Raw genomic sequence first — 16526 nt, forward strand, 5'->3', positions numbered from 1 at the left:
CTACTACTGAATAACTACAAACCAGTTCTGCGCAAAATGGGTCTGCGCCAAAATATATTTTATTTTAATAATTTTAATAATAGTAGTTTAATAACTACTACTGAATAACTACAAACCAGTTCTGCGCAAAATGGGTCTGCGCCAAAATATATTTTATTTTAATAATTTTAATAATAGTAGTTTAATAACTACTACTGAATAACTACAAACCAGTTCTGCGCAAAATGGGTCTGCGCCAAAATATATTTTATTTTAATAATAGTAGTTTAATAACTACTACTGAATAACTACAAACCAGTTCTGCGCCGAATGATCCCACTCCGCTGGAGAACGCCGATGGGGGAGGGAAAGGAAATATATCTCTGGTGGTGGGGTCTGACTACAGGTGGTGGATGGTGCGTTATATCGGAAGATTGGTGGGGTGGAAGGTGAAGACCAAGGGGGGTGGGGTCTATCCTTGTTGCAGTTGGAGGGGTTGAACAACTTTGGTTATGGGAGTTAAAAATCTCACAACACCAGATTGTTGGACCATAACGTGGTGTTGTGTGATTTTAAAAAAAAAACTTTGGACACCCCAATCCAACACCGGCATCTCCAAATCTTGGTTATCGGAGAATGTTTCATTGCTTCACTGTTCAAATTGCCTTCTTCCGTGCTGTAAAGCGCCCTCGGGCGATAACTGTTAACCAGGGAATAACGCAGGCATTCTCTCTCTGTTCAGAGATCACTGTGTTCCGGGATGGGTCCGGACTTTTCCATTCTCACACAGGGAGGGGGGGGGTGGGTTTAGGAATCCGGGTTCAGGCTCCGTCGGGAAAAGCTGGGTCAAAGTTGCTTTCCCCCTGAAGGGGTTGAATTGAGACAAGGATCCGAGGGGGTGAAACAGTTAACAACAGTGAATGGAGAGCCGGGGGGAGGGAAGAGAGAGGAAGGCACTTAGACTGGTCCTCCCTCTATGAAATGTGGATCGGTCTGCAAAGTGATGATAAACATCCCAAAGTGAAACTGGTTTCAGACACATTTGGAGACGCAGGTGTTCGGGTGAACACAGTTAAGAACCACACAAGTCTAGGTTATAGTCTAACAGGTTTATTTGGAAGCACTTGCTTTCGGAGCGCTGAAACTGGTTTCAGGCTGAGGAGTTGTTGCTGCTGTGAGGAGCGGACTCTGCACCTCACATGTATACATTCGTTGCTCGTCGTCTGTTCGGTTGCAGTTCAAGCGGCCTCAAGATGTTTCGTGTCCGTGCTGTCCGTCGGCGCTAATCGTGTTCCTAATCCCAGGAAGAATGGACGGAAAGCAGATGCAGGTATGTATTTGCTTGGCAGCACCGCAGTTGTTGGGGGGGGAATAAAAAAAGCAACGCTTCGCGGAAATGGAAAGTGAAAGTGCCGCAGAAACACAGCAAGCTTTACAGAGATAAGAACAGAGTTAACGTTTCGAGTTCGTTCCGAGTTTTGTTAGAAGAAATAATAGTGTTTCTGACGTTTCACCACCCCTCATCCCCAGCAACTTCTCTCAGACTGGTGTCTGGACCGTTCCTGATTCCTCCCCATTATCCCGCACTCCTCCCATCCCCATGTCTGGTGGGGTTGGAGAACAGACACGAAGTGGGGAAATGAAAAGAGCAGAAGGCTATTATGATGGAGGGAAGGGAGGGACAGACCGGGGTGGCAACGGGGCTCTGCCGAAATAAATAGTGATTTCACTTTCCTAACGGAGACGGTGTGTGTGTGTGTGTGTGAACTTGCGCAGTGCTGGGGATTAGCTGCTTTTTATTAACTGATTTGACGTGTTGTTTCTCCTTGTGGTTCCATTCCTTCCTCCGCACTGATAGACCTGGTCTCCCTAACAGTGAGGGTAATCAATCCTCCACCCAATTTTGCTCGCTATCAATAAATAGTTTGCAGATGAAGGAACACTGTGATCCTGCCCCTTCCCTTTAGTTTGTTTCCAGGAACAGGAGTCGCTCCTACAGATTCTGGAACCTGTCACCAAGCCCTCTCTGCTCTGCTACTCTCACCCCAACGTCTGGTCACAAAAGGAAAGGCTTGGTATCTGGGGAAGGTGGTGAAGCAAAGAGGTGCCAGCAACAATCTGTTGTGAAGGGGTTAACTGTGTTTTCTTGTTACAGAGATCCATCCAATGGGGAGTACTGCTCGCACTGCTCAATGTTATTTCTGCTGTTTCAGGTCAGTGCTGAGAGTGTTGGAACTTTACAGCTGTAACCAAAGGTTGGGGGTGGGGGGGAATCAGGAGTTCACCTTGCTTTAAGGTGCTGTGTGGACTGAGTGGGTCCTGTTATTGAATTACTATAATTAGGATCGTAAGTTTTTTATTTAACCAGCACCTTGTAAACTGGTGCTCTTGCTTAACTGTCAAAATTATATACCTAAAATGACAAGAGGTTGACTGTTTGAGATTTTGGAGATGGTTTGTCACTCAAGTTTTCAGTTTGCTCACTGAGCTGGTGGGATTGTTTGCCGCTGTTTTGTCACCATGCTAGGTAACTTTAGTGAACCTCCGCTGAAACGTTGGTATTCTGTCCTGCTTGCAATGTGTCTTGAATGGTTGTGGGGAGCGATATCATTTCCAGTTGTTTCTGAGAGGTTAGTAAAACAGGTCCAGACCGGTTTGTTAATGGAAATACAGTTTGAATACCAGGCCTCAAGGAATTCCCGCACATCTTTGTTTGGCCTGTCCCAGGATGGATGCATCGTCCCAATCGACTGGTGTTCCTCTTCATCTGTGTGTATGGAAACTAGTGATAGTTGGTCATGTTTTTGTTAGCTAACTTGCGCTCATGTATCCTGGTGGCTAGTTTCCTGCTGGTTTGTCCAATGTGAGTCCTTGCAAGGTATTTGTATATTACATTTGTTCTGTTGGCTGTTGGTATGGGGTCCTTAAACCTCAGCAGTAGTCGTTTTCGTGTGGTTGTAGCTTTGTGGGCTACCACGATGCCTAGGAATAGTCTGGTGGTCGTCTCTGAAATATCTTTGTATGGTATGTCACTAGAGTCTCTGGGCGTGTTGTGTCTTACTGTTTTGATTCATTGTGTAGGAATCAGCGGACTCCACTTATTGGATAAACTGTTGTTCCTGAATCTGTTATATGGGTGTTTCTCCTCAGCTTCTCGTAGTTGCAGGGTGCTGCACTGTATTGTGGCTCATTTAAATAGTTTCCTGAAGCGGCTCCATTTGTGGGTGACACTAGGCACACGGATACACAAGGTGGCCCCCGGATCATAATATGGAGAGAAACAGAGCAGATACAGACACTGCCTGGAGCCACCAGAATGCCAGCACAACGCACTCTCAATCCAGTTGATTAGTTTAAGGTGGGTGGGGGAGAGAATACATGAGTAACAAACATTGTCAGCTGAAGTGTCTGGGTCCAGCCAACACCTCTTATAGAGCTGTGCTGGAACTGACAAAGACTATCAAAACTATCAACAATTCTGCAATGATTACTATAAACAAACCTTGTTACAAAGACAATAATCTCATCACTGACCTATTGTATCACAAGAAGTATAAAAGTTTCTTGACATGTGCTCCATATCGAGAGAAGACTTGCAGCTGACCACTGTGCTGTCGGTGTCTTTCTCTTCCCGGATCTCCGGTATTTCCCTGTGCAATAAACTGTCATTGTCACTGAATCCCGATTCTGACTCCAAGACCGGTGTTTTCCCTCCACAACCAGTTGCATCTGTAGTTCAGCATCTGGACGGTGTGTGGCCTTCCTGTAAACACTGGTCTGCAGTTCTCCATTAGCTTTTTGTTCTACCATGACGTCCAAGAAGGGGAATTGGTTATTGTTCTCTTCCTCTTTGGTGAATTTTCTACCAGTGAGGATGTTGTTTGTGTTTGTGGTTTTCTTCAAGTTTGCCACTTTTCTTGATGACAAAGCTGTCATCCACATAGTTGACCCAAAGCTTAGGCTGGATTGTAGGAAGGGCTGTTCGTTCTAACATCTCTATACCTGCTCCTGTGATAAGACCTGACATTGGTGATCCCATAGGCGTCCCGTCCGTTTCTTTGCATATCTTGTTGAAGGTAAAGTGGGTTGTGAGACACCAGTCCAGTAGGTTGAAGATGCTGTCCTTGCTGATGGAGTTGGCGGTGTTGGGTGTTTGTATCACTGGTTTGTCTTGCAGTGAGGCTACTGTTTCTTTGGCTAGAATGATGTTTATTGATGTGAACAGTGCTATCGTGTCAAAGTAGATCATTACCTTGTTCTCCTCTGTCTTGGTTTCTTTGCTGTTAAGGAATCCCTGGGGGGAGTGGATAGAGTGGGCTGAGTCTTGAATGCCAGGGGTCTAGAAATTCCTGCGCGTGTCTTTGTTTGGCCTTGGATGCAACGAAAACTAAAACACCTGATAGAAAACTACCATATATCAAACATTTCAGAGATGGCCACCAGACTACTCTGGCCTCTCTGCATCATGGTAGCCCATAAACCTATTACCACACTAAAACAACTACTGATGAAGTTAAAGGACCTCATACTCACAGCCAGCAGAATGAATGTCATATACAAAATACCCTACAAGGACTGCAGCAAACATTATATTGGACAAACGGCAGGAAACTAGCCACCAAAAGACATGACCAACTATCACTAGTTTCCGTACACACAGACAAAGAGGGACACCAGTTCGATTAGGACAGTGCATCCATCCCAGGACAGGTCAAAGAAGGGGACACATGGCAATTCCTAGAGGCATAGTTTTCAAATTGTAACTTCATTAACTAACAGATCTGGACACCACATACCAACCTCTCGGAAACAGAACTAGAAATGATAATACCGCAACAAACCAACACACGTAAATAGCAAGTGAGATAGAACAACAACTCTTCACCGGAAACTCACTGATGTTACCTAGCATGGTGACGAAATGTCTGAGAACAAACTCACTAGCTCAGTGAGCAAACGGATAATTGGAAGTTTACTGTATTTGCAATCTCCACGATATCTAAGTAGTCAGTTGAAGTTGCCATTAAAAAGGCTCTCTGCCACTAAGTTTTATTTAAGGCAAAGTTGCATTGTTAGTTAAGTGATTTATGCTGTAAATAAAGTATTAGCAATGATGTATACACACCCCGAATATTACGTGTTATTATGTGTTTTTACATTGATTATGTGGGCCTCTTGATCAACCAGTACTCTAATGAGAATATGTATCTGGTACGAGCAGATAGGGAAAGAGTTGAGTTCTGAGTTTTGTGAAACAAGTGGTTCAGTTGAGCGTGACTGAGACCAGATGAGAACTTACAGTTAACAATGGGGTGCTGGAGGCAAGGGTAATGGGTTAATAAGGTGGAAAAGCAGTCATTATGTAGAGCCATTTAACAATATTGGAAGCATTCAGTATGCAAGGTCAACTAACAAGGGGAAAACTATCCATATAGGGGTCACAATTTCAAGAGCCTCAGCAAGAGAGATAAGAGTGAGATGAGGAGAAACATCTTTACTCAGTTGTTGGGATTTGTTTAGATTTAGGAGAGTCAAGGACATTATTAAGTTAGAGAGGATTCAGAAGAGATTTATCAGGATGTAATTCTTGCCCGAGTATGAAGGTTTGAGTTATGAAGAACAGTTGGGACTTTTTTTACTGGAGAGTAGGAGGTTGAAAGATGACCTTTTATAGAGGTTTATATAATAATGAAGAGTGTAGATAGGGTTAATAGGTGTATTTTCCCTAGGATGGAGGATTTCCAAACAAGGAGGTGCATTTTTACGGTGAGAGGAGAGACATTTAAAAAAAGACATTGGAATAAATTTCTTCCACAGTGGCGGTTCGCGTGTGGAATGAACTTCCTGAGGAAGTGGTGGATGTGCACACAGTTCCAATGTTTAAAAGACATTTGGATAGATACATGAATAGGAAAGGTTTGGAGGGGCATCAGCCAGGAAAATGTAGGTGAGACCAGTTTAGTTTGGGATTATATTCAGCATGGACTGCTTAGACCAAGGGGTCTGGTTTCTGTGCTGTATGATTGTATGACTCTATAGTGGCAGGTTCCATAGGCGGTTTCAAAGTACAGCTGGATATATTTGAAAGGGATGAAGTTAGAGAACTATGGAAATGGAGTTGGAGAGTGGCATTAATTCTTTCAGGAACTGGTATAGACATGATGGGTTGAATGGCTTCCTTTCATACCGTAACATTCTGATTCATGATTCTATCATACATGTTTATTTTCGATGTTGGAGATCGACAGCACAGAAAAAGGCCTGTCAACCTAAAGCCTGTGCAGGTCAAATATCTTAATATTCTAATTCCATTTCCCAGCACTTGGCCTGTGGCCTGGCACACTGTGGTGTTGCAAGTACACATCTAAAAACATCTTAAATGTTATGGGGTTTCTGCCTCTAGCACCTTTGCAGGCAGTGAGTTCCGGATTCCCACTACCCTCTGACTGAAAACACATTTCCTCACATCTCCTCTAAACTTTCTGCCCCTTACCTTAAATACATGCCCATTGTCCATTGATGTGTAATGTGAACATTGGTAGGCAGGACTGGCTGAATATTTTTGTTGTCTTGTCTTTAAACTGAAACTGGTCTTTTGGATTTAAATCCAAATTTAACATGTGAGAAGTAGAGTAAGATCTCTCTTGTATATTTCACATTCATTACACTAGAGGAAGGAAGTAAACACCTTTAACTTGGAAACATATTGTCGTTCTTTCGGTGTTGCTGGGTCAAAATCTTGGAAACTTCTCCCTGATGGCATTGTGATTGTGGTTGTACCTAAAGCAAATTTACTGCAGCTGTTCAAGAAGGCAGCTCAACCCATCAACTTATCAAAGAAACTAGCGATGGGCCAGCCAGTGACACCCACATCATGTAGTGAATATGAAAACAAAAGAATAATTTAAGGGCAAAATGATGAGGCCATGTGGAATACTAATACTCCTCCAGTATAATGTGGTGAATGAGGGACACTTCCTGGGGCGGCATGGTGGCTCAGTGGTTAGCACTGCCGCCTTACAGCACCAAGGATCCAGGTTCAATTCCAGCCTTGGGCGACTGTGTGGAGTTTGCACATTCTCCCAGTGTCTGCGTGGGTTTCCTCTGGGTGCTCCGGTTTCCTCCCACAGTCCAAAGATGTGCCGGTCATGCTAAATTGCCCGTAGTGTTAGTGCTTTAGTCAGAGGGAAATGGGTCTGGGTAGGTTACTCTTCAGAGGGTCTGTGTAGACTTGTTGGGCCAAAAGGCCTGTTTCCACACTGTAGGGAATCTAAAAATAAATTCTCGACATTCATTACCCTCTGGAAGAAGACATCCCTTTTATATGGTTTGAGAAGGCATACTTTATCATATGCGATGTAAAATATAAGAGCAGAGATTATGTTGCAGCTGTACAAAACTTTGGTTAGGCCACAGCTGGAGTACTTTGTGCAGTTCTGATCTCAATAGTAAGGATGTGGCGCAGAGAAGATTCACCATGATAGTCACAGAATTATTTCCTGGGATAGAGCAGTTTGGCAATGAAAAGATGCTGAATAAGCTCAAACTCCTTTCTTTGGAGAGAAGATTGAAGGAGACCTGATCAAGGTGTTAAAGAATGAGGGACATGGACAGGAAGCAGCTGTTCCCCTTAGTCAAAGGGGCAGTACCAATAGGGCATAATTTTAAAGTGAAAAGCAAGAGATTTGAGGGAACTTCTGGAAGTATTTTTCCTGCAAGTGGTGGGAATTTGGAATACAGCGCTTGGGAGGGTAGTTGAGGCTGAAAATCTCTCAGCCTCCAAAATTACTGGATGAACATTTGACATATCATAATACTCAGGGGTATGGGCCACGTGCTGGAAAATACGATTAATGCAGATAGGTCAGTGCTGATTCAATGGGCTGAAAAACCTGTTCTGTATGATTCCATGACCCTCTGCAGCCTATTCTTTCACTGGTGGAAGCATCTTTTCATTATGTACCCTTTCAAGCCCCCTCAGAATCCTCTTTGTTTCAATTAGATCGTACTCCATTCTTCTAAAATCTGATGGATAAAGGCCTAACTTCTTTAGCTGTTCTTGTTTATGAATCTCTTTTGAACAGCCTCCAACAGTACATCCTACCGAGTATACCTTTTCTTAAATACAGGGATGAAAATTGCACATTTCTCCCAAAGGGTGCTGATGGCTATCCCGATGTGTTCTCCCATCATGTGTAAAATAGAAAACTGTGTTTACAAATATCTAGCTAAAAATGCATTTTAGTTGAAGTCCCTTTAGTGTCGGAGCTTTAACCTTTCCCCAGAAATGAAACAATAAGTTACTGATCAGAGTTTCTTGTAAATCCAGCATTGCAGTGTAACCATGAGAGGCTTGAGAATGTAATTACCAGCAGGGAGGTTCTATCTGTGGATAAATACTTCCTATCTTTTCCAGGTGACTCACCTGTCTCAGTTATTGGGATCGTGGGAGAGCAGATTTTGCTGCCCTGTATCTACAAAGGACATGTCCCAGTCTCCAATTTACTGGTAGTGTGGGGCATATCAAAGCGTGACATTTTATGGAAGTTCATTGATGGGAGTGATGATTTGACAGAACAAGACGCACGGTTTGGAAACAGAACAGATCTATTCAAGGATCAGCTGGAACAAGGCAACTGGTCAATTCTGATCTCTGACCTCAGGGAGTCAGACCAGGATGAATACGTGTGTTACATTTACAAGAGAATAACTGTGGGCTATAATCTGGAGCAAGCTGATTTTATCCATCTCTCGCTAGCAGGTAAGCAGTTTCTCAGTCAGGTACTCTGTGTTTAATCACTGAATTTTACAGATGGATTAATGCAGAGATTATGTTACTAGTAGAGTAATTCAGAGAGACCTAAAACTAATAATTCAGAGACTGAGTTCCAATCACACCATGACACTTCCAGAATTTAAATTTAGTTTTATTCAATAAAAATCTGGAAATAGAAAGTTGGTCCCAATAAAAGTGATGATGAAGCTGTTGGATTGTTGTAAAACCCCAACTGGTTCCCTCATGTCCCTTTAGGGAAGGAAACCTGCTGTTCTTACCTGGTCTGGGCTATATGTGACTCCAGTCCCTGATTAAGCTGAGTGAATTGGCCGAATAGGTCAGAGGGCAGTTAAACATCAGTTTGTGTCAAACCGCTAAACTGTGACCTAGGCAAGAAATCAGGATACTGTCTTTAAATCCAGCCATTTAAGTACTGGTGTCCAAGTTGAGAGCTGTGTGACGTGGTATCAGCCTTGTATCCCAGATTCTGCTATCAACATCCCTGTAAAAGCTTTGTCTCACCCACCAGAAATGGCAGTATGCCGTCCAGTGGGATTTTCCTTGGGACTCCTCAACATTGAAGTCCCTTAGTCGCAGGTGAAACATAGGCCCTCAACTACTGCCCTCCTTCAGCTGATCAATGGGTACCCCACAATGTTCAACCCCAATTGGGGGAAGCACTGAGAGTCACACAGACATAGAATCTACTGAGTGGGTCTTCCCTGTCCATCCCCAAGGGTCACTCAGTAATGAAGTGAGCTGGCTGAGCCCTGAAGGACAGAGCTACCAAACTGGGTGATGGAAGGGGTTAACAGTGCGAGAACCTGCACTTCCTCCCCAGAAACCTGGTCCTTCTGTCGCCAGAGGTTGGGCTGCAGGAGGTGGGACCCACAGCCTCTCCCAAGCAGCCTTTCCAAGACCCAGTGCACTGACCTTGGAAGTGTATCCCAGTCGGCCCAGGATCCTGTGAGGATTCTCTCCACAGGGGGATGTAAGCTGCTGGGAATGATCCTGCTCAGGGTCACTCTGGAAAACATCCAATTCTGTTGGAATTTTCACTCCTGATTCCATTCCTGATCAGTCTGACCTGAGCCTCATTCCTCCTTGGATGTGTTTCCCTAAAGCCCGACAGAGTCTCTGAACATAACTGCAGTTTGTTTCGCACACTGTACTAAACACCTGATGTTTTCTTTAGAGCGAATTGATACAGCTAGACTGAACACACCTGTACCAGGTAAATCTGTTTCTAAACTACTGCATGTGTTTTCAGCTCTTCCATTGGATCATGCTGGATTGACAGGGTGGAATATTAGAAGGTTTGAAATGCTGTGATATTTCACTAAAGAATGATTCAGTGAATGGTGTGGGTCACTTACCTAGAACTGCTGCTTAAACTCCTTAGAATTGTTATTTCGGTTTGAGGTTCCTCTTCCTGTCCCTCCGATACTGAAATCAATATATACTAGTTCTGTAAGGCCTTTGATAAAGTTCCATGTAGCAGGTTGCTGTGGAAGATTAGATTGCATGGAATACGGGGGGGGGGGAGCTGGCAAATTGGATACACAATTGGCTTGATGGTAGGACACAGAAGGTAACAGTGGAAGTATGTTTGTCAGACTGGAGGCCTGTGACTAGTGCTTTTCCTCACGGGTTGGTGCTGGGTGCTTTGCTGTTTGTTATCTATATCAATGATTTGGATGAGAATGTACAAGGCATGATTAACAAGTTTGCAGATGACATTTAAAATAGGGGGTATCGTGGATAGTGAGGAAGGTTATCAGAAATTGCAGCACCTTTATCAGCTGGGAAAGAAATGGCAAGTGAAGTTTAATATAGATAAATGTGAGGTCTTGCATTTTGGAAAGTCAAATCAAGGTAGGAGTTTCATGGTGAATGGTAGGGCCTTAAGGAGTGTAGTGGAACAGAAGGAGTTCAGATGCATGGTTCTCTGAAAGTGGAGTCACAGGTATACAGGGCAGTGAAGAAGGCTTTTGGCACACTGGCCTTCATCAGTCAGAACATTGGCTATAGAAGTTGAGAAGCTATGTTGCAGTTGTGCAGGGTATTAGTGAGGCTGCACTTGGAGTACTGTGTTCAGGTTTAGTCACCTTGCTATTGGAAGGATGTTATTAAACTGGAAAGAATGCAGAAGAAATATACAAGAATATTGCCAGGACAAACTTGGACATCTTTCCTTTAGACTGCAAGATGCTGAGGCGGTCTTTTTAGAAAGGTGTATAAGATCATGAGAGGCATGGGTAGGGTGTACGCACTCAGTCTTTTTCCCAGGGTCAGGGAATCGAGTACTATAGGGCATAAAATTAAAGTTAGGGAGAAAGAATAAAAGGGAACCTGAGGGACAAGTTTAAGAGGTTGGTATGCATAAGGAATGAGCTGCCATGGTTGAGACAGGTACATTAACAACATTTAAAAGGCATTTGGACAAATACATGGATAGGTAAGGTTTACCTATCCATAGGTAAGGGCCAAGTGCAGGGATTTGGGGTTAGCATGGATGAACATTTTTGGTTGGCATGGACCAGTTTGGGCCAAAGGGCCTGTCTCTGTCCTGGAGGACTCTATAACTGAGGTGTTATGGATGAGGCCAAACCACCTAAAACATTCTTAAGCAGACAGCCCAGGCCATAACAGAGTACAGTGAAAGTTACCTAGGTTTTAGCTACCAGGTTTTAAAACAGACAAAAGTTTATTCACAAAATTACACAATGAAACATAAAGAACCCCTACAGAACTCAGTCTATCCAAACTAGACTTAGTTATGCTGTTCCAAATATACACAACAGTCCCAATAAGCAAATCCCTTAAGTACAGTAAAAATGAAACCAAGGCTTACAGGTCGAAGTTAGAAGGGCAGAAGGAGAGAGCCTTTCTTCACACAGTTCACTGCTGAACTCCCTAACTAGTTCTGGACTGAACTGCTCAGCTAGAGAGCTGGCCATGTCCCCTAGGTTACTTCTAAAAACTTAAAAGCTTTGGCCTAAAGACTCATCTGTTTACATATAAACAAAAAGGCTTCATCCCTGTACCAAACCCATCTGCTTCAACAGTTTCCTCATTTCCCCTTCCCCCACCTCACCCTAGTTCCAAACTTCCAGCTCAGCACTGTCCCCATGACTTGTCCTACCTGTCTATCTTCTTTTCCACCTATCCACTCCACCCTCCTCCCTGACCTATCACCTTCATCCCCTCCCCCCTCACCTATTGTACTCTGCTACTTTCTCCCCACCCCCACCCTCCTCTAGCTTATCTCTCCACGCTTCAGGTTCTCTGCCTTTATTCCTGATGAAGGGCTTTTGCCCGAAACGTCGATTTTACTGCTCCTCGGATGCTGCCTGAACTGCTGTGCTCTTCCAGCTGTTTCAGAGCCTGGCCTGTTAATGACCCCTCTGAAAAAAAAATCCAGGTACACAGTATCGTCGAGAAAAGGAACAGCTTTTCGGAAAAAAGGAACAGCTTTGTGACAGAGGATTCCTATTTCCCACTAGCCTTAGTATTGCTGGATTTCTGTGAGGGGAGTAACAACAGTACAATTTTCACAGAACACTCCTGTTAGGAAACTGATGGGATTGGGAGCAGTAAGGAACAATGCTAGTGTGGGAGTAACCTGTTCCACCCAATCCCATGACTTTCCCAAGCAGCCATTTTTAAAAAATATTCCAGCTAAATTCCAAATGCTGTTGGGTTTAAATGAACAGAGACTGCTGCTGGTCAGTGTCCAGTTCTCTTTATTGAAAAGCATGTATCAATTCCATTGTGGGGCAATATGTGTGTGTGCAACGAGCTGTGGGGTGGTCTGGTGTGTGAGAGATTATTCGGATCTAACCTCCCACATCTCTCCAGGACTAGAATTAACCAGGGGTCTGTTTGTACTGGGGCTGGCTCTGAAACACTAGGTGCTGAAGGTCTCTGCTGTTGGCTTTGTTTGTGTGTCCCAGTCTGTTAATGGCTTCATTCTGTTTCTAGGTCCTGGACTGTCTGGTGATCAAAAAACTGCAATTGCTTTTGCAGTTTTCTTTATGAGCGTTTATGTTGCTGTCATAGCCAGTTCGTTAATAAGACGGTGAGTTATAGAACATTCTGAAGCTCTTACTGTTAATTCTAGTTTTATTTCATTACATCTTATATTGTAAACATGTGCAGCAATACATTGAGCTTAGTGGATGATGCTGCAAAATGTCTATTTTGCCCTCAAAAACAATGGAGTCCCTTTGGAATCGTGCCTCCCGTTTTTTAGTCTGACCCAAGCCCTCCCTGGATCTATTCCTGTAAAGACTAATTGAGTCTCTGAAACATTTCTGTAGTTCGTTTCACACCATAGTAAACGCATGATATTTTCTGCAAAGCATCTCTAATCTTGAAGGCAAGGTGTTATTTTTCTATTTGTTTGGTGCCTCAGTCAACACCGGTCCTGTGAAGTATCCAGCTCTTGCCCATTGCCTCCCATCTCAGCCTCCTCCCCTCTACAGTCTGTGCTCCATCACCATGCAGCACCCGGCACCCACTGGTCCCCTAGATAGTGAATGAAATTTTAATGGGGCTGCGTTAGGTAGACGTGCAGGCTGGGAAGAGGACACAAAGGTTCTAGCACAATGTCTACAATTGATTGGGAAATAAGTGGCAGACTATAATGTGGGAACATGAGGTTAACAAGATAAAAGAACGTCATTTCAAAGCTGTTCAGAGACAAGGGGTCAGATGGACAAAGTTAGCATGCACACACGTTATCCAGTTTTGAAACCAAATAGCATGTTGACTGTTATTGCAAGGGACTTGTAGTACATGAATGAACAAGTCTTGGGATAAGGCTTTGGTGAGACAACCTGGAGTTACTTGCAGTTTTTATCTTGAATATTCAAGGAAGTACATACTTGTATTGGAGAAAGCCTGGTGAAGGCTCAGAAGATTGGTGTCTGATAGGTGGGGATTGTCCAGTGATAAGGTAGAGGAAATTGCACTTATATTTGCTGGTGTTTACTAAATGATATTGTTACTGAAAGATCACCATTGTCTGCTCACTCACTCTGAAATGTCCTCTCTAGATGTAAAGTCTGCCGTGGGTCTTCACATGACTCAACAGGTAGTATCTTGACCTACAGATCTTAAGGTGTTACCTCCATCCTGAATGATTAGTAACAAAACTCTCCTAGACATTGCCACCATTTCAAGGGAGTCTTTGTAGAGTCTTCATGTCCTCTTTACAGAGTTTTCATGTCCTCCCCTGGCCCTTTTGACATTTGAGAAAACAGGACTTGGCAGGGCAGCTGCTTTTCAGTGATCCAGACAGTGTCCAGTCTACCGTTAATTATTTTGCAGGAATCTTGCCTGTGGAGCTGGCTTCAAGGGGGTCACTTCCCCCAGTTTACCCAAGATCTCACCTCAATCCCCAGTCTCAGCAGCATGGAATGTACAAGTACCTACCGTGGGAAAAGTTTGAGAAGAACTGTAACCATGCTGTATCTGTTGCCTTAAAGATAGTTACGATTATTACATTCCAGAAGTTGGGAGGAGGGATTGTGAGGGTTGCTGGAAGAGTTCTGTCCAAACTTCTACTGAATCACCTCCATTATATGTATACATATCCATCCTTAAATATGAGGAGACCAAAACTGCACATGGTATTCCACATGTGGTCGCACCAATGCCTTGCATAACTGAAGCATAAAATTAATGTTATGTTCACTTCGTCCCATAAGATAGTATCCCATTAAATTTACTTGCTGTGTCTCTATAACAATTTTTTGTCACTTACACCAGAATGCCTATATCCCTCTGAATTCTGCAGTCATTCTGTGCAAATACTGTTGCACTTTTTTCTTTCTTCTTGACAAAATGAATAACTTAATTTCCCAGGTAATATTCCATCTGCCAGATTTTTGGTCACTCACTTAACCCATCTACATAGATATGCCACCTGCTTATGTCTTCAACATGTTTTTATGCCTATCGTGATGTCACTTAACATCTAAAGATAGTAGGCAAAGTTGAGGGGCTAAATGGCCTAATTAAATTTACATTAAATATTGTTAATATAATTTGCAATCTGTTGGTTTCTCTATCCTAGTACCTGTAACAAAAAGCAGGTCAGCAGCACTCCAAAAGAAGCACCAAATGATGATCCTTTGAGAGAGGTGATCTGTACACAGAGCCTTGTGCCAACAGCGCCTGAGCATCAGGATGGAGCGTCTGGAGAACAAAAGCTTCTGGGGAACGGGGCTGTCCAGTACTGAGTTTTCACTGCACCGAGCCTGGCTCAGGGAGGGGGGGGAAATCAGCCCAGTGTTTTGGGGATTATTTCTGGTGGAAAGCCTGAGCTCAGAATTGGGATCAACAATCGCTTGCCACCTTGCACAAATATTTCCAAGATTGAGCTGCTCAGGAGAGAAATACCAAATTTTACAGTATTTTATACTATATTGTACCTGTGTTATTACAGACTGTGTCCAAACCAGTCTCTGGGTTCACCTATAGCTTTGCAATCCTAACTCTACCCCAATACTGATCCTGTGAGATAATAAATAATTTCCTTATTCTTAATTACTAACTTGTTCCCAGTGTGAGTGATGCTGCAAGGGCCCCATTTATTGTTCATGCAAACTTGACCTACTGCAGTGGGGAACGTTTGAAGAGGCTTCAGAAACTCTCTGTAGCAGCATCTATTGGACAAAGCCAGGAACTACATTATTGCCAGCAACTGGTTTGTTGGCCAAAAACCATTAATTATATTTTCTAATCAACCTGTTCAGAGATATTATTTCACACCCCTGCAGCAGATGAGATTTTAGTGTGATTCCTCACTCAAAGATAGTGATAATACCACTACACAACAATAACCTTTTGAATCATATCTTGTTTATTTGAAATTTCTTTTTGAAATCAAACAACTTCTTGTATTTGCCAATTGATGTATAGATTGTTTTGTAAATATTTTAGTATGATTGTGTATTTCCATCTTCCACTGTCTTGCCTTGCTGCGTTTTGCTCCAAGCTGTAATTAAAGAGCTGATATTAGGGGGTCTACAGTCTGATGTTTAATGACTGCTGGTCACTGCATGAACAGAGGGGCTGCTGTCTACAGGCAGTAGGTCCCTGACTATGACTTGGAGTGAAGAAAATTTGCTGAAGACTAGGATCAGTGATTGTAGGAATCTCATTCTGGTAGTTGAGGGAAGGATGGCAGGAGACGTGGAGTCATCAAATGTTCAATGCTTAGCACTATTCACACCTTAGATACTGAAGCAGTCTGTGTTCAAACGCAACAAGATTTGCATCATATCCGGTCTTGAACTGATGAAGTGGCAAGTAACATTTGTGCATGGCACCTCCTGGTTAGCACTGCTGCCTCACATCTCCAGGGACCTGGACTCAATTCCACCCTTAGGTGACTGTCTGTGTGGAGTTTATATACATTCTCCATATCTGTACGAGTTTCTACTAAATGCTCCGGTTTCCTCTCACACTTCAACATTGTGCAGATTAGGTAGATTTAGATTAGATTAGTGCGGAAACAGGCCCTTCGGCCCAACAAGTCCACACCGACCCATTCCCCTACATTTACCCCTTCACCTAACACTATGGGCAATTTAGCATAGCCAATTCACCTAACCTGCACATTTTTGGATTGTGGGAGGAAACCCACACAGACACTGGGAGAATGTGCAAACTCCACCCAGAGTCGCCTGAGGCAGGAATTGATCCCAGGGCTCTGGCGCTGTGAGGCTGCAGTGCTAGCCACTGTGCCACCATTGGCTGT

General features: G+C 43.4%; 1 protein-coding gene across 1 annotated transcript; it reads left to right on the forward strand.

Annotated features, from left to right (window-relative positions):
* The first annotated feature begins 1021 nt into the window (after nucleotides 1-1021).
* On the forward strand, nucleotides 1022-15789 carry LOC122544203 (ICOS ligand-like). The gene is made up of 6 exons (XM_043683258.2): nucleotides 1022-1309; nucleotides 2135-2192; nucleotides 8396-8740; nucleotides 9951-9989; nucleotides 12740-12836; nucleotides 14838-15789. The coding sequence occupies exons 1-6, from the start codon at nucleotides 1289-1291 to the stop codon at nucleotides 15001-15003; spliced, it is 726 nt and encodes a 241-aa protein (XP_043539193.1). The 5' UTR covers nucleotides 1022-1288; the 3' UTR covers nucleotides 15004-15789.
* The last annotated feature ends 737 nt before the right edge of the window (nucleotides 15790-16526 follow it).

Source organism: Chiloscyllium plagiosum, unplaced genomic scaffold (genome assembly GCF_037043375.1).
Source record: "Chiloscyllium plagiosum isolate Xiang-an unplaced genomic scaffold, Cpla_swu_hap1 HiC_scaffold_38, whole genome shotgun sequence".
In the NCBI taxonomy this organism is placed as follows: Eukaryota; Metazoa; Chordata; class Chondrichthyes; order Orectolobiformes; family Hemiscylliidae; genus Chiloscyllium; species Chiloscyllium plagiosum.